The sequence below is a fragment of the Barbatula barbatula genome (assembly GCF_947034865.1).
Source record: "Barbatula barbatula genome assembly, chromosome: 10".
Classification (NCBI taxonomy): Eukaryota; Metazoa; Chordata; class Actinopteri; order Cypriniformes; family Nemacheilidae; genus Barbatula; species Barbatula barbatula.
The window spans coordinates 16,964,995-16,983,471 of record NC_136773.1 but is presented as its reverse complement, the minus strand read 5'-3'; the positions used below and the strand labels follow the sequence as shown (position 1 = coordinate 16,983,471).

At 38.1% G+C, this 18,477-nt stretch overlaps 2 protein-coding genes across 3 annotated transcripts; both read right to left on the bottom strand.

Annotated features, from left to right (window-relative positions):
* Window positions 1-541: 541 nt before the first annotated feature.
* Window positions 542-6,696, bottom strand: wnt2 (wingless-type MMTV integration site family member 2). The gene is made up of 5 exons (XM_079466563.1): window positions 5,935-6,696; window positions 5,416-5,636; window positions 4,000-4,277; window positions 3,618-3,882; window positions 542-1,250 (listed from the first exon to the last, which is right to left on the bottom strand). The coding sequence occupies exons 1-5, from the start codon at window positions 6,015-6,017 to the stop codon at window positions 1,039-1,041; spliced, it is 1,059 nt and encodes a 352-aa protein (XP_079322689.1). The 5' UTR covers window positions 6,018-6,696; the 3' UTR covers window positions 542-1,038.
* Window positions 6,697-7,456: 760 nt separating this feature from the next.
* asz1 (ankyrin repeat, SAM and basic leucine zipper domain containing 1) lies at window positions 7,457-18,365 on the bottom strand. 2 transcript variants are annotated; one of them, XR_013787182.1, is made up of 14 exons: window positions 18,166-18,365; window positions 17,978-18,080; window positions 17,754-17,876; window positions 16,617-16,731; window positions 14,427-14,538; window positions 14,088-14,222; window positions 13,504-13,625; window positions 12,414-12,483; window positions 11,949-12,005; window positions 11,674-11,786; window positions 9,740-9,845; window positions 9,132-9,245; window positions 8,958-9,054; window positions 8,324-8,685 (listed from the first exon to the last, which is right to left on the bottom strand). XR_013787182.1 is itself a non-coding variant. In XM_079465459.1 (13 exons), the coding sequence occupies exons 1-13, from the start codon at window positions 18,259-18,261 to the stop codon at window positions 8,521-8,523; spliced, it is 1,431 nt and encodes a 476-aa protein (XP_079321585.1). In that variant the 5' UTR covers window positions 18,262-18,365; the 3' UTR covers window positions 7,457-8,520. The 2 variants fall into 2 exon arrangements, 1 of the variants encoding a protein (XP_079321585.1); XM_079465459.1 differs by lacking the exon at window positions 8,958-9,054 and having other exon boundaries at window positions 7,457-8,685.
* Window positions 18,366-18,477: the final 112 nt, after the last annotated feature.

Genomic DNA, 18,477 nt, shown 5'->3' with positions numbered 1-18,477 from the left:
TACTAAATTAACATGTGGTGACGTTCATAAAACGAATTTGATACAAACAGAATTAAGTCCTTTACCCGTATTATGATGGTTTGCTTTGGTTGCCCTCCAACGGTGGACGGTCTGTAATTGCATTTTTGGGTACACCCGGCTCTGGGTTGATGGAATGTTTTTGTTTTCCTATACACATTTAAAAGTACTTAAAAATATTTTATCTTTAATTTAATATAGCAATTATTTTGAGACTTTGATAAATACATGTTGGTTGGCCTATGTAATTATATCTATGCATATGCGTGTTTTATGCACACGCATGCTTATTTACACGCACTTGTACGCGCAACATATATATATTGAAGCAGTAGGTTTATGAGAGACAGTTTTTTATATGGGCCCAATTCTATCATTTTTTCATATGGTTAATTTATGATGACCCGTGATCAGTTTTTTGATGATTATCAAACATTTATATTCACAAATCGTGAACAACCATAATGTGTGTAATACACTCTTAAGAGAGCCACATTAATAAATACATGATGGTAAAAAAAATGAGTTTTACAATGATTTATCATCCAAAATACAGAGTTTTTAAAAACACATTTCTGATATAATTTGATGATAAAATGTCATTAGCTTAATTCCTAAAATACAAATAGGACACCAACCTTTCTAGACAATAATTGGAACATATCATACATGTAATCTTTATTTTAAATTACATAGAGTCTGTATTTACATTTATAATATGAAACACATTTAAGATAAACATTCTTATACAACAAAGCAATAATAAATATGTGTTATGGTAAGAAAAATAAGACAGTTAGAATGATAAACACAAAATGCTCGATACATCTAATTAAGACTTCAAAATCAGTTGTGCTATAAAACTGACTAAACAAATCTGAAATCGCTGCTCATTTGTGTATGTCATGCTGCAATGACTGGTCTACTTGTACCTAATTTGTCATAGCAAAGCACTGCAGACCTTGCTCTAAGGTTTGGCGTTGCAAACTACAAGCTAACTGAGATGTGGTAGCAGTGGGATCATGTAGTGGACTGGGCTTTGCAGGTGTGCACGTCCACCTCCTCGTGGCAGTCTCTGCAGTGCACAGCACAACACCAGAGAAACTTACACTCACACTTGACGGTGCGGCTCATGCGTGATGTGTCATATCCTCGCCCACAACACATGACCTCACAGCTGTCAGCCCCACGGGATGTACGGTTGCAAACTCGGCCACCTGTCCCCACAGAACCTGCAATAAGACAAAAAGAAGACATTAACCATCTATTTTACTCTGGTATATGTTCAAAATCTGAATCAGAAAGAGCTTTATTGCCAAGTGTGCTTCCCACACAAAAAGAAATAAGCTTCCAGTGCACATAGAGGTTTAAAACGTGACAAGGCACAGGTAACAAAATAGTATAAATTAATATCTAATAGACCATACACATTTGTCAAAGGGACAATATATGACAAAAGCACAATAGACAGTATATTGTGTGTACAGATACTATGCTACTATAATATTATAATAAAGCATTATATATTAAATTATGCAGGGGAATGTGGTTAGCTGTATATTATATGAATAACATTGATTATGAGCATATAGTTGTGTATTACACAGAACATTTAACTGTTGGTTATGGTTTTGAGACCATGCCACCGCTGGTGTATGATGCTTTATTATTCCTCATCCCATGCCGCCGTGTCACAATCTAATAATGTGGCGAATGTTTGAACAAATTCCTGAAGCAAGCAGACCTCATCTGTGTAGTGCCTGGCAGATGTCTGATAGTGTCCAGACAGATCTGTCTTGAAGAGGCTGTGTTTGTCTGCACTGTGTAAAAAGATGACCGCTTGGTCCTTGGTGAGATGAGGGACTGATGATAGGAGCTATCAACTATTGCTCAGAGTCTTCATCACATACTCATTTCAATGACTTTAATCTCAGGGACCCCACCCTCGATGAGCCAGACGTGCCGCTGATCGTTGCTGATACAGAAATTGCTAAAGACTCGAAATATACGCCCGCTTTCATGCCTCCTAGAGTGACAATCCGCAGCCTTTGTTTGTAAGGTCGAGACATTACACTATACAAATTGTTCTTTTTTTATACTATAAAAAGCACAGGGAATGCCTGAACTCTACAAGTAGCGCCAGCATCGGTGTGTCACTGCTGGTCTGCTGAACTCAATTGCAAGTAGGCAAGCATGTGTCTGGGCATGACATGGCCACACCCCCACACAGCAGGCTGGTATGCTGACCTGATATCGTTCACATAATGGGCAGAGTATACCTGAGTATGCATCTGCTTATTGAATTAAGATGAGGGGGTGCAAAGAGATGAGTTTAACATGTGTGGCCGTGGTGGGAGCTAGTAATGGATTTCACACATATGCAGTGGAGGTATGGTCTGTGTCTCCTAAAACTGACATCAAACAGACGGAAGGTTTCCCACAAACCACCGCACCAGAGAGGTCAACACAGGTTAACACTTCAATAGCGATTACCATAATTTATCATTATCATTTCCCTGAAAGTAACTTTAAAGTGATAGTTCACCAAAAAATTAAAATTCTGTCATCATTTATTCACCCTCTTGTCATTTCAAACCTTTATGACTTTCTTTTTTTCCACAGAAGACAAAAGAAGATATTTTGAAGAATGTTGTTAATTGGCCCCCATTCACATGCATTGGTTTTGTGTCCATACAACAGAAGTAAATGGGGGCCAGTGCTGTTCTGTTACCAACTTTCTCCAAAAATGTCTTGTTTTGTTTTCTACGGAAGAAAGAAAGTCATACAGGTTTGAAATTACAAACGGGTGAGTAATTGATGACAGAATTATTTTTGGGAGATAAACTATCCCTTTAAGGTTTATCTGTGAAGCAAATAATTCGATAAACATGATGTGATCTTTAATTTATCTCCAGTTTGTTTATCACATTAAATTGAAATGTGCATATAGGCACAAACATACGCATACAAATCTGCAAAATGAGTTAAACTCTCCTTTACACTTTCAGGCACTTGAAAGAGGCATGACCTACCTCTCCAAATATTCCTGCCAGTTTTAAGCGGAAAATACAGAGGTGCCGTGGAAGGCAGTGATTTATAGCATTTGCACGTCGGGATTAAATTTCAGCTCCCGTTCTGCCCACAAAACTGTGGTAATGTGTCTAAACACAGCGTCACCTGATAGCAGGGATCATCTGCAGTCTGACAGGCACCCCCTCCCTTACTGCTTCCCACATAAGTACACCTGGTGTTATTCAGTATTTACACACACACATACACGCAGAAAGGTAAAAAGAGATAAACCTCTGCCTTAGGGAGGGAATCTTAACCTGCATTCGGGTTACAGGATTGGGTTATGACTATTGTGAATGTAATAACTAGCTAAATAGGTCTCGTCCTCTGATTACATCCACTCTGGGTTTGGGGGCAAGACTAAAGCATTGCTGATTTTTAGGCTTGCAGGGGGGAGACACCACACAGACTTATAAAACAAGCTAGAATGCTGAGAAATGCACTGACTCAACTTATTAAAGAATAATTCATGGCATTAGAGCCCTTTCTTAACCGCTATCCATTTCATACAAAGCAAGTGCACTCACCAGATTCATGGTCGCTTAAACAGTAGTCGGGCGAGTCTTCAAAGTAGACTAGGTCATTTTTGGTAGGCCTCTTTAACATTCTGTAGGTGCTTGTAAAGCCTGTTCCATACTGGTTCATCACCACCTGAATGGCATTGTTGTACTTCTTGCGGAGATAGTCACCAGTCTGTCTGAAGTCAGCCATGGCTAACCAGCAGGTACGAACGCTGCACGAGCCGCTGACACCGTGACACTTACATTCAAGGTTCATAAAGCGCTTCACTGCCTGGATGGAAAAAGCACAGAATGTCTGCAATAATCATGGTCATATATAACGATTTGTCTGTTTCTCAAGAGGATGTGCGTGTCTCGACAGCTATTTGCAAGAAAGCTGGTTTGTTACCTTCCTCCCTGCACGGTTGTTGTGCAAGTTCATGAGAGCCCGTGCATCTCTCTCCTTCCTCTCTTTGGCGTCGATAAAGAGCTGAGAGAACTTGATCGCATGGTCGACGTGATCGCTGCACCCACCCCATTCGAAAGATCCCTTGGCATCACGAGATGTGCCCTTCTTTCCAGGGTCACACGAGCAGGAGTCTAGTTCACCCTGACTACACGCCCTGGTCAGAGTGTGGACCATACCTGCCGAGGAGATGGCATATACAAAGGCGGCCTCACCACTGCCTGAGAAAAAACAAGTAATACTGTAAACTGTGCATATTAAATTATATATTCGTACAACACAAGAAGTCCAATGATCTGATAGATAAAACAATATATAACAATTACATAAAATATGCACTGTTTGCATTACAAAGCGATTTATACCAAAAAAAGTATATTATTTGTATTCTCGTAGCATAAAATACTGAATATCATAACTGATTAAGATAAAAAAAACATCTATTATTATACTAACAATAATCATTACCAGGTCAAAATATACAAAACTTTAAAAATGCAAACTATATTTTCCAAACAAAGACAAATCCCATAAATCATTAATAGACATAAAATTAGCATATATGAAAGATATGAGATCACGTTAGAGAGACGTCTGCTATGCGTTTCTGATCGAAAACGTGGCACGAACAACACCACAAAACAAAACGGAAAACAAAAGTTATGCTACAGCTTTTCACATGCCTAAAGTTCTTTCTCTAGCAACTTTGTCAGGGCCACAAAATCCCTGCAATTCTTTTAAATTAGTGAGCTGACATTGACAATAAGTAGATTCTCACAGTGTCACAGAGAAGTTAGGAATCTTTCTGGGAGGTCTGAATACCTTAAGCAAGAAGATTAAAGTCAAAGGTTTAACCTAACTTTAATGTGCAGAGCAGCTTAGAGGCCTGGGACAGAGAGATTCTTTGTGGATGTTCCCATTAATATGATTTTACACACAGAATGGGGAATAAGAGTCATGGACACTTACAGTCGTAAACCTAGACTGACCAGTGAAGCTGGTGAATTGACTCACCAGATACCAAAATCCAGTCTTCCTTAAACTGCATTAAATCCACCATGTAATTTAAAGAATACAATTAAATAAAAACAATAATTATGCTGAACCACACTGGCACGCACATGAAAAATGTATACCACGTGAAATTAAAACATACATATACAGTGCCACACACAGCAAGCAAACAGATTTTAGATAAGCACCACCAGAAGGGACCAAAAAGCACACCCAGTTCATCAAGTTTTACATTCTGTAATACGATATGATATCAGATAAGGAATTTCACTGCAGGCTGAGTGTAGAGAACATATTACATGTTGCACAAAACGGTTTGATTTATAACAAAACACGCAGTCTTACTCCGATGCAAGAGCCTTCCAAAAAGATTGTGCTCGCGCGGCATAGTATTGCAATTCCACCGGTGGTTCCTGAATTGATGTTGACATTCCCCAATCCAGTTTTTAATCCCAGTGCCTATCGCTTGCATCACTTTGGGATGCTGGCGGCACAACTGACGCTGTTTGTTAATTAAACCAGGGATGTTGTCGCACATCACTTGCGATCCAAGAGTTCCCATGTACCTGCATGAAGATGAAAGCACGATGGAGATCTCTTTAGTCATCAGTTTCAAAACACACGCAAACCCGACACAATCAAATGCTATAAAAAACGTCATCGCCTACATTTAAACAACAGTCTGGAAAACGATTCTTCGTAAAAAAATATTTTTTTTTCACTTTACATGAATTCATATATGTTAATGAAAAACACATCTAAAAGAATTTCCAAAAACAACTAGACTACACCTTATTTGATAAGTATTCAATTGAATTTCTTAATAATAAAATTGACTAAAATATGAAATGTAAGGCTACCTACCACCACGATGCGTCGACCCTTGATGTGAACCAGCAAATTGCCACGGACAGATAAAAACATATTCCACTTGGCAAAAAGTTCATATTATAAAATGTGTATTGGTATATTCATTCGTTCAGGTACTTGTCTGCGGTTTAAGAGCAAATCAATATAAAACGAAGGGCATGTGACTGAGACGCTCGGAGCAAAATGCTTTTTATTCTCCCAGATCAAAAAATCATTGCAGTGGCGCAACGCGAACGATCAGCTCACCGTAAAAGCATGCTTGAGTGAAATGTGTGTCACTGCAGAGGCAGACTGATGCTCTTCTTTGGTCTGGAGTTGAGAAAGATGTGCTGCAGATAGCTGATGATCTCCTATCAGGTTTAAATTGCTTACACAAGGGGTGGGCGCAGTCCTGCCTCAGGAATGAAGTGAAGAAATTAGATGTCTGAAAGTATCTGTTCAGGCTAGCTTGACACCAGCCACAGGTTTGGCCAATTTCCAAAGGAGCGAAAGTATAGAATGTGGTTCAACATGAAATGTATATTCTGTCCTAATGTCTATAAAAAAAAGACGGGGTCCGAAGAATCATTTAGTTCTATAGAATAATTTTATTGGTTGTAATTTTATTTTATATATACTAACGAATAAATATTCAAAATGCAAAAATATTCTGATATAATCAGATTACCTAAATCGATCAATTTAAATTCGGGACAACAGAATGTTACGGGAAACGAAAAACGAGTAGTCTTTTCTACTTTTTAGGATTTATAAAACAAATGCTTATTCTCCTCCTCCTCCTCCTCAACAAACATGTCCTGGCCTCGATGATGTGTGCATTGAAATTGGATTATCACATTCTTTTGAACTTTTCGCGAACTGTTCAATTGTCGCACTGCATTTCCTCTATCTTTGATCAGCAGTTTCTGCAAAAGGTTTATTATGTCCTCCTTCCTCTTATTGCGAAGTACTTTCTAGCGATGGGAACCAGATTACTAGGATCGTTCTCGTGATCTCCGTGGAAAAGGAGCGGCCGCGGGAGCGTGGAAATGGGTTCTTGTCATCGCTAATATGATGGTATTTGAATTGGCCTAATTTCACCCTTGTCCTATCAGTAAGGGAAGACGGGATCTTCTCAGCGTGTTTTGTTATAAATATGGGAATAAATTGGTTGAAGAGATGAGTACAGACTGCTTGCTTAAATATTTGAGTTTCTTTTATTTTTTCTTAGAAAAACCAGATCGGTTTTTGGTCAATTAAAAATATAGATCCAGAATCAAATATATTGCAGTGCTTTTTTAGGTCATGGTTTTATTTGGGACTATTTTTAGTTATTTCTTTGCTGGCATCATGCAGCAGATATTTAGATATTTGCGTTAAATCACCTTCCGTTAGTTTGGACAGCATATTATATATATTATAACACTACTTAACATCTTGAGATTTTCCATCTTAACCGTTTTTCTGTGTAAATATTTAGAAGCTATATGTCCTCGTTTCTCTCGATTATTTTCATGCCAAAGATCTGCACAATTCCCTGCCAGTTAATCATCTATCATAGACGTCAAAGCTATATTTATAAAATTAACAGCAGACATCATACAAAGACAAACGATTTCTACTGGGAATATCTTTACACTTGTAAAACACAGACGGACAATATTTAAGAAGCACTCAAGACACAACAGGCGTTTGTTAGTGATGTGCACCTGTTCTTTCTCACTGAGATCTGGCTCACTCTTCTGAACACAGTAACCTTTGTTGCGCTGTCAAAACTGAGACAATCTTCTCTGCCAAAACTGCCAAAAGCTTTTCCATTGTTTGGGAGCTAAGCAAGTACAGTTTCATGTCAGACACGTTCCAGTGCAGGTGTGTGATTTAGTGTGTTTAGTCTTTAATTATATGAAATTCTAAAATGAACATGGAGTTACTATAATTTACCATACTATACTATACTATAGCTTCATGAGGTGACTTTTGTATAAAACAACAACTTATAAATAGCTATGCAGTCAAAGTGGTTCTGACTGTGTTAACATACAATATTAACATAACATTTTTTTCTTGTTTGTCAAGTAATAATTATCCCATCAGTCTCCATGGCCTCATTTCAGTATGTTCTACACGACCCATTACATATGACCAACCAAGTAACCAGCTTCATATGAACCATTCTCCATCCTCAAACATGCTGAAATCTGGCATACCCCTGTTGAACTCACCATGCACCCAAAACAGACACTTCAGCACCACAGACAGCGACTTATATAGTTTTCTTTTTGGACCCCCCAGCGAATTCCAAAAAGCTAAATAGCTGCCAGTAACTCGCAACTGGTAACTCAACAGATGTTGACAGTGAGAATGAAAAACAGCTGTCAGAAACAGTAATTAAACAGTTGTTTTTGAAAAATGTTTATCTTTCTAAATTACATTGTCTTCAAAAACCAAATAAACATTTAACACTTTCTTGAATAACGGTCTACATGTGCACAACTCGAAGTGTTATCGTAACAAAAAACAAAGGCAGAACACAGGATAATTAATAATGAATACTAAAGAAACAACTTAAAATACAATCAACACTGAAATAAATCAAAAAGATCAAAAGGAGTATTTCAAAGTTTTAGAGTGTGAAAACACAACCAGTAGACCTGCGCCGAGCATTCCAAGTCCAAGCACAACAGCAAACACACCTCGGCCCTTTCCTCTCTTACCAATATTAGAGTTAGGAGGAAGAGGCTGCAAGACGCATTCTGTGTGATCAGTCTAAAAACAAATAAAGAGGAAAAATAAGTTAATTCTGTCACAATTTCTCTATCAAAGCACTGTTAAATGTTTAATGCCTAGAAGAGCTATACTAAGGCAGGTTTCACTAATCCCAGAGTGAAGATTGATGAGAGTTGTAGAATTTCCCTGGAAAGTTGATCCAAGATAAACTACATCACTGTATTTGTTATCGGCCTGCTGCCAGCCGTGACCACATGGCCTTCATTGGTTGTCAGATTCCATCATAACACGTGGGGGGGCAACCCGAATACCTTCATCACTGTCTGTGCCTCATGTCTTTTCCTACAAGAGACTATCGAGACCTCCGAGTGGGATGTAATGTTGGTCTCAGCACTTTGAGTATTTTCACTAGAATAAACTATTGTAAATACAGCTGACAGAGATGATGAAAGATGAAGACATGAAGGAATGTGGACGTGACTGACCTTGGTGAGCAGGGTCTTAAGACAGGCCATCTCTTTCTGGAGGTCCCCCGCCTGAGTTATTACGTCGGTGCAAATGGCTTGAGCCTCTTTCTTGGGATCACATGTAAGAACCACCTGTCAAACAATGTTATCTTGAGCAAGTTGTCACATTAAATGCACAAAAGATTAACACATCTACTAATCATACAATTTATGTGAAAGTTCTTATCTATCTATAGTTAAGGTCTGCTTTTGAGGCAGGAGTTGAGTATAAGTTCCCGTACTTCTGATTCTGTATTTGTTTATATTGCATTAATAAATAATTGCCTTCCCTTAAAGAAATTATGTCATCATTTACTCACCCTCAAGTTGTTCCAAATCTGTATAAATGTCTTTGTTCTGATGAACACAAAGATATTTGGAAGAATGTTTGTAACCAAACAGTGGCCAAGAACTGTTTAGTTACAATCGTTCTTCTAAATATCTTCTTTTGTGCCGAACAGAACAAAGACATTTATATAGATTTGGAACAATTGGAGGGTGAATAAATGATGAGAGAATTCTTATTTTTGGGTGAACTGTTCCTGAACATGTGTTAGACTGTAAATCCCCCAAAGTACACATCAAACCTCAGAGGCACTACGGGGGAACCTGCTGATGATATCCTGTACGGTTTCTGTCAAATAACAACACTGCTGCTTCAGGCTGATCAGAAAGTTCAGAAACTCTTCACTCCTAGGGAAGACAAGACATTTCCAAAATGAGACCATTCATTAAGATTCAAATCAAATACTTAACCAATACTAAACATTCCTAATTTAAATATTTCCGCTAAAGACTTGACCAAATGCAGGTTTCTTTATGCTACAACCATAATCCACCGTTGATGGCTAAAGCAAATATTTCTTCCTATGGTCTCCTTAATTTGGTGACAGCGTTCTTGGCGCACTTCTGCCATCACTTACAATTTCAAATCCCTGTAATTGCTCACACATACCATGCAATGTTGATAGTGTTATCTTAACAGAGCATTTCCCCAAGCAGCCGTTTTCTTCTCCTCACACTCTGTCAAAGGCAGTGGTAAACACTGTCAGAGGCTGTGGAATTACTATCTTTTCCAGGATGGAGAGATGGGCTCGGAGCGTTGCTTTGTTAGTTTTTCTATGACTGAATGAGTGATAGGCTCTTATGGACGACTAAGTGCTGGGTTAATGCCACCGTCCAAACAGGCACTTTGAGAAGATCTATCATTTTCCATCAAGGAAAATGTTCTTTGGTTGGCAATTAGAGGTATTTACTATTTAATTCAATCTAATTAAAAAAGGCTCCAGAACATTTGTGTTGCAGGTAATCTACAGCGAATAACAAAAGATTCACTAAATTAGTAGGAATTTTCATCCAGGGGCATTTATATATGTTCCAGGGGCACTTTTGTTACCTATAAACTACACACTTTAAATTTTAAAAATGTAATGTTTGTAAAAAACAGATGGATGGTCAGGATAGGTCACCTAAAATCTTGTCATTTATTCACCCTCATGTCATTCAAAGCCTGATGAAACAATCACGAAATTCATCTGTGAAACACAAAAGGAGATATTTTGAGAATTGCCTCAGTGGTTGTGTCCACACAATGGAAGTCAATGTTATTTGTTTAACACAATACGCCAAAATATCTTCTTTTGTGTTCTTCAAAAAAGACAATCATAGAGGTATGGGTGAATAAACAATTTAAAAAATCTTTATTTTTATTTTATCCCTTCTAGCTTGTTTGGTTTTTCAATAAAGAGTGTAAATTACTGTACTAGAAAATGTCACACCTGGATAATATACATTCATACACCTTAGGTCATAGACTTAGAATAGTCCAAACTTATGAATTTAAAGAGAAAGCTTCATGTTGGTGACTAACACAATGCTCCACAGCAAAACACAAAAGGTTGGAAAACCCAGGAATCTACCGGAAATAACCCCTCCTCACAGGTCAATTATAAGCTCTTGTGAAAACGGCGTACTGTAACACTGTAACTCTATATCCTTTTAATGCGTGTTTACGGAGCGCCCATCAGAAGAGGATTTAACTGTGCAATTTACTGTGTGTACATCTGCCCTCTCTTTGCCCCCTTGGCATTGAATACAGAAATTATAGATTGATTATTAAGTTTGGACTTTAAAGTTAAATGTGGCCGCCACGCCGACTGCTCGCCATCATCAGTCAGAGAACGGAGCATGCAGACATGACACTGGTTCGTTTCTCACCTTACAAATCATTACTGGAGCTTAAACCATTAAGACAGGCTTACATAGAAGCCTTGTCAAGACACTGTCATCCTGTAATGAGTCTTGCGCCACAGGGTTGAACTACAAAATGTTAAAATCATGGGAAAACTTTCATGTGCATTCATGCTAAACTGGTAGAGCTAGACGGCAGCAATGTGCCAACTTCATGTGTTTGTTTCCACAAAATTAATAAAAATATGGACTGGATTAAATGTACAAAATAGACACAATAAAAGCAGAATGTTAGAAAGTGCAGGTTAACTAGGTGCTGAATAAGCTTTACCCGCTGTCTATATTATTGAGAGGTGTCAGCGTGTCCAGATCTACTTTATCAAGACTCATCTGGTCAATGGCACAGAGAATCTTCTTTTGATCCTCAGGGTCGGTTACTCCAATCTACAAAGAGAAAAAGATGTATCTTATCTGTTTAAAGTAACATTTCATTTATGGCATGAATGGTCTTATCTACATTTCAAAAGGTAATTTTCTTATTGATGTGACATGATACAGTTTTCCATTTATTTAGATGTTAGCATACATCTTTGTTACATACTGTACCTTTTCCAAATCCAACTTTTCCATAACAAACAGGTCGTTCCAACTGACGTCATGTTCCTGGCAAAGATAAAAATGGGTGTAATATAGAGTCAGGATAACTGACACTCACAGTAAAAGAAATATTATGGGTCAGATACAATGTTTCTGACAGACTGTTGATTCTAAAAAAGTTTACACTGGGAAAATTCTACAGAACAGAATAAACACTCAAAGTATGGTAACACTGATCACACAGTTCCTTTAAAATTAATATTACACTGTATGTGTAAGTATGAGCCTGGTGTAAAATGACTGCTTAAAAAACATATGTGTAAAGTTATATCCAATTTCTTAACTCATGTGATGTAACTAATAACGTTTACACAGATTAAAAAAGTTCTCCAACGGAGCGTTTTCCCAGCTCAAAAGTAGAATTAAGACTAGAAATAAATTATATTTTTTAGAAAGACAAAGTAAATAGCTTACCATCATAACGTCAGAAAGATGGTCCAGATTCAGACCATGCAGCAAAAGTTGGATATCACTGAGCTTAGAACTGTAAGAGCAAACAATGACAATAAAAGAATTTACATGAAGCGTAATTTCAACACTAATTTTGCTTTGATAAGGACCATGTAAATATTAGTCTTTCTTTTATGATAGCTGTTTTACATTTAAGAACACTATTGAATGTATTCCATTGTTATACACGGTGCGCAGAATTTTTAGGCAAGTGAGAATTTTGACCATATCATCATTTTTATGCATATTTTCCAACTCCAAGCTGTATTAACTTGAATGCCTATTAGATTTAAGCATACCAGGTGATATGTATGTATGTATGTAATCAAGGTGTCTATAATTATTAGGCAGCTTCTTTTCCTCGAGCCAAATGGGCCAAAAAAAGAGATTTAACTAATTTTTCTTGAAAGTCTTTAAGAGGGATCCAGCACTCTTGAAATTTTCTTAAACGGGATGTTTATGCTGAAGGAAAACAGTACATCTCTTTGAACAGTGTCCGGGAGGCTGTGGTTTCTGCTGCACAAAAAGTTGATAGTCAACAGATCAAGAAACTGACAGACTCCACGAATGGAAGGCTTATGACTGTAATTGAAAAGAAGGCTGGCTACATTGGTTGTTGATATTTTTTGTTTGTCAAAGATGTTCATTTGTAAATTGAGCTGTTTATTCTCACTTTAAAGTATTAAAATAAATAAGTGCAATGGAAAATTTGTTTTTCATTTAGTTGCATAATAATTCTGCACACATAGATATTCTCCTAAAACAGCCAAAACCTATCTTTTACTTCCTTAAATATTCAGGTGTAACGGCATTAACATTTTGGATCGACCAAGAGCACTGTAATTAAATAAAATGTAAAATACATAAAATGTATCCTCAAAAATACAACTTGCATAATAATTGTGCACACGGTGTAGTGATGAATGCTAAATTACTTATGTCATTTCGCTTATGAGAACTGTAATGTACAGTACACTGTACACAGCGTTGTTTTTATTTTCAGTAGCCACTAGAGGGCACTAGAACCAAAGTCACAAACTCGACTCAAACTCACCTCTCTTTGTAGGCACTTGGAAGGTTTAGATTTTGATTGAGATATTTACACAGCACCTCAGCTTTAGACGATGCATGGTTATTTACAGCATAAGGTTCTGTGGAGCTAAGAATCCTAGACATCTGAAGGAACAGGATTTAAACATGTCCATATGAGTCAGAAGGCTTGTCTGGTTAAAGTTAAACGATGGAGGGTTAAAATCTAACAAAGCAAACTCAATCTTTCTCTTTCTTTGAATGGTGAACAAGTTTAAGAAATGGATGCTATATATAACAATCTTCCAAACAGCATGAAGCTGACAAATACATTGAATACGAATTTAAGATCGGGCCCAACTTGGTCTCATTTAACAAATAAAATGGGCATCAGGTCTCTCAAGGAGGACTATACAATAGACACCATCAAAAAAGTGCCAAAAAGCACTAACACGTTTCATTCTTTTAAGTCCCATGAAACCTCACTGTACCATCACTGTACTGTGGGTGCGCCAGGCCCACTCGTGATCCCCAGTGGAGGTGAGCCTGGATTAAGAGATTTTTAACCTAAGAGATTTGAGATTTTGGGCAAAAATTGTTGTAAATTACCTCAGTCTTCTTGAATATTTTGGCCATTTCAGCTGCCGTCTTCCCCGTTTTAGTTTTAATAGACCTATCAGCTCCTAGTTGGAGCAGTTTCAACACGGCCTCTTCATGTCCGTATTGCACTGCTATTATAAGGGCCTACAACAGAACAATGTTAAAGTTTAAATCCAGGAGAAGGAATATGACATGATTACATACAGTGTGTTATATATATATATAAAAAAAGAGTTGATCTCTTACAAAGATTAAGTCTATATAGATTAAAGATTAAATGTATAGTTTCGTAATTTCCCATGAATCTATTTTTATGATTATCACAGCCTTGAGAGAAGATGATCTTACCGTATGTCCATTATCATTCTGAAAGTTAACCTCTGCTCCATGTGACGCCAGCAAATTAATCACCTGACAATAGCCGTCTCTGGCGGCCAGCATCAAGCATGTCAAACTGCTCCTGCGTAAATTTTTTAAATGTGACTATTTGATCATGTCAAAAGGGAAGAACACTTAAGAGTTACAAAGAGGTTTCAACTAAAAATGACTGCCCTTATGATTGTTTAAATCTCACACATCTTCCCTAACAACACAGGTAAAAAGTGGCATGCCACCTCTGTTGCAAATCAACCAAGAACAAGCAAAGAAAAATATAAACCTTTGACACCTCGCTCTGGAACAATCTAATGCACATAAGAGGAACTTCCTTGTCGACTGTACACAGAATGTGTATTATTGTCATAAATATACAGTTTTATCTATAAACCAGCGTGTCAAACATCACACTGTTAGTCCGTGGGAACAGCCTAAGACTTAATTACCCTGGGTGGCATTTCCCAGAGAACATGATGGTGAAGTCTACAGTCTCATGCGCAGGTGAGCGAGGGCACCATCATTTCTCAAACTGACATTATCTCCCGGCTATCTACGCATTTCCCTGTCTGTGACTGAATTTGTGATTAATGTGTGGGGTTTTAAATGCATTTTTCACAGACTGCCCTTCTCCAAAGGCAGGGAAGCAGTCAGTACGTTTACAGAGTCAATACAGACTAATTCTATGTGGGTAAGGTCATGATTTATAAGACAAGTCACACTGAAACTGTGTGCAACAGTTATAAATTATTTTCATATAATCATTTCAACTCATTCTCATTCACTAGTTTTAAACAACAGTTTTATTTATGTGTACTTAAGAACAATCAAACTACATGAATGAAATGCAGGTAGAAAAACACAGTACACAGCAATCTATCCTGTCTGTAAAACCAGAAATCACAATGAGTTTTAGATTGACGGAGTTAATCCAAAAATGCGATTTCTTTAATTGACTCACCTGCATGTTATTCCAAACCTGTATGACCTTCTTCTGCAGAACACAAAATATATTTTGAAGAACGCTGGTACATCGAGATATTTCTCAGAATACAGTATGTTCTTTTGTGGTTCACAGAAGAATAAGTCACAGGTTTTGACTAACATGAAGGTGAATAAATGACAACAGAATTAAATTTTTTGCGCATTATCCCCTACAAACCTGAAACATCTTGGAGCACTTGAACAAATGATTCAAACACGATTGGTTAACTACTTACCAAGCAGGGTGACCTGATTGGTTTAAACAGCATGTATAAAATAAATCCAGCAATCACCTCACTAATGGTATGCAAGTAGAGTTAAGGGACACATATAAATGCTGTTTTTCATATGAATTCTCATTAGAATATGTTATTTGAAATATTAATTTGCAATTTTCTATTGAAAATGAGAGCTAAAAGCAAAACTGCAGCAATTTTCAAACAATAAATCGATTCTAGCTCGAAAAAGATGAAGAGACGACAGTCTCACTCCTACCCAAATTATTTCTTGCTTAGTCTGAGCTTTTTTTAACAAATCCAAAGTATTTCTTGCTTAGTCGGAACTTTTTTTAACAAAGTTTAGGTAAATGCAGCTGCTACATATTGCCAGTCATGTGAGGAACAGAGGAAGAGGACGCGTGTTTGACAGACCTATCACAGGCCAGCGCCCCCCAGTTCCTTGTTCCAGAACTTTAAATATTTTGTCTGCATGGGACACAATCACTTTCTCACCGGTCAAGTGAGCAACATGCTTGTTGACACTCCAGTTCATGTGAGCGGTTTGGGTGGCAGATGATAAGCAACTGGGGGCTGCCCTGAAAAATGCCTGGAGTCAATAAACTATCAAGTACACATCACCTCCCAAACAGTTGTTAGGAAGACATGTTTGAAACGCTGTCTGGCCAGAGTTAATGTTTTGTAGCTGGTGGGAGCATTTTCTTCACATGCTTAATCAACGGGACCAGACAGTCCCGCACTTGTGTTTATATCCATATATACCTGTTGTTGAAAGCGGGATCTAGTGGATGCAAGTAAATAAGATTATTTACCATACCATACCATTTAATTTAATGCAATAAAGAAAAGTACAACGTTAATTAAAATAGGCATTCATCAAAAAAAAAAGGACCACGTGCTATGTGTGTATGCAAAATAAGTCACACCTGCAACATGCCTCACTTACCTGTTGCACACGTTTGGGTCAGCATTGCGACTGAGCAGTAGGGCCACACACTGGCAGATCTTCTCTTCTGAGACAGATGTTGCAGTGCAAGCAGCCATCAGAACTGTAAAGTGGTCTATGTATGAAATCACACAAAAACACATCAATAGTTATCTACTTAGTTAAGCAAAGCACACAAATGTTCTGCAATGATGTTTATTGAACAACAGAACATAAAATAAATTATTACATAGACGCCACATGAAAATAATATGGCCTAATGTTGCTTGACTCATATCTGACCTGGAGCCAATCCCAATGTTGTGTTGATACATTAAGGAGACACATCTACGTTATGGGCTTTAGTGTTGTGCTGAGAACAGCGTTTAGACTACAGGAGCAGCACCGCTACAGAGTAGGATGCAGACACAGTTTAGTTGCGTCTGCGGTGGAGCAGGAAAATAAATAAAGCTCCAGTGTTGGGCCAACGCAATGACGCCAGCACCACGCTCTGTATAGAGCCATTATCAATCACTTCTACGTTCTCCCCCTTCTGTGCAGAACACAGACCAGGAAGTGGCAGCTGCATTCACATCTAATTATTTCCTGTCTGAGCCCGCAGCTTCAGCCGGTCAAGACCCTCTCCATCTCCCATCAGTGGGCACTGTGTAGCCGTACAAAACATGATCGCTCGCAGACGTTTCATCATGACCAGCAGATGAACTTAATTTGAAAAGAAATAGAAATTTAATGTGTAAACTCAAAACACACCGGCAGATTAATTGCACATTTCAATAGCTCAGTATGTGCGTCACAACCAATAAGTAATGTCAGATGAAGGACACCAGGATGAACTGTAACTGGTTTCATCCTCCCCAGCACGTGGGTTGAACTCAAAAGAACGTAACCTACTTCGATGACAAAGTTTTTAATGAAAACCAAACTATTCTCGCCTGAAGGATTAAGTCTAGCCATGCTCTTTTGATTTGATAACATTGGGTTCCTGGCCTGTGCATGATGCCTATCCTCTCCAATAAAACAACACACTTGAGTCACAAAGGCCATGTTATGCAATGCTGTACTGACAACACCTGTACTCGACTTTTTGGTTTTGCATATACTGTGCCTTTAAAAAACCCCGAAACCCATTGATTTTACCTCTACTGAAGTTAGCACTTGCGCCACGATCCAGCAGGAGTTGCGCTAGCTCGTTGTGGGCCACATGGACAGCGCACATGAGAGGAGTCCAGCCGAAGCCAAGGCGCGTCTCTACGTCCATACCTAAGAAAAAAACAACGTGTGCATTCCAAAGACAAGTACAACATATATAACATTCTTGATAACCGGGTAGTGTTGTGTCTTTTAAAGAATGAGGCACGTACCACCGTCCAGGAGCTCTTGCACAAGCTCGACATTTCCTGCAGTAATGGCTCTTTTCAGGGTGGACACTTTATCATCTCCATTCAAATTGACTTCAGAGTCTTGCTATTTGAACAATTCATATGTTGAGAACTTAAACTATTAAACAGTACAAAACATGGAGCGAAACATTGGAAACTTTTAAGTTTACCTCAGCGCACGGTTGTGAATATCCAATGTCCCAGTCGTCGCTGCTTCCATCACTTTCATCTCCAGCAGGGAAACCGTAACTAACTTCGTTTTTCATGACTTTGACGGGATATTTAAAATTGTGCTCCTGCAATCATTACTGCGTCAACTTCAGCGTTCGTCTGACGCAAAGACGTATCGGAAACCACGCCTACTTGGCATAATAATAAAAGCAACCAATAGTAACATTAGTAGCTGTGTAGACAGTAGTAGTTGCAGACGTAGACGCAGCATTGAAACATTAAATTAGAGATAATGAACCATCGAAATCGGT

Excerpts from the sequence above, each read along its gene's own strand:
- wnt2 (XM_079466563.1), bottom strand. The coding sequence starts at position 6,017 with ATGAACTTTTTGCCAAGTGGAATATGTTTTTATCTGTCCGTGGCAATT. Across the intron at positions 4,278-5,415 it reads TGGAAGGCTCTTGCATCGGA|GCAGTGGTGAGGCCGCCTTT; the intron begins GTAAGACTGCGT and ends GTTTTTTCTCAG. Across the intron at positions 3,883-3,999 it reads ACAACCGTGCAGGGAGGAAG|GCAGTGAAGCGCTTTATGAA; the intron begins GTAACAAACCAG and ends TTTTCCATCCAG.
- asz1 (XM_079465459.1), bottom strand. The coding sequence starts at position 18,261 with ATGAAAAACGAAGTTAGTTACGGTTTCCCTGCTGGAGATGAAAGTGAT. Across the intron at positions 16,732-17,753 it reads AAGTGCTAACTTCAGTAGAG|ACCACTTTACAGTTCTGATG; the intron begins GTAAAATCAATG and ends TTTCATACATAG. Across the intron at positions 12,484-13,503 it reads CCAAGTGCCTACAAAGAGAG|TTCTAAGCTCAGTGATATCC; the intron begins GTGAGTTTGAGT and ends TTGCTCTTACAG.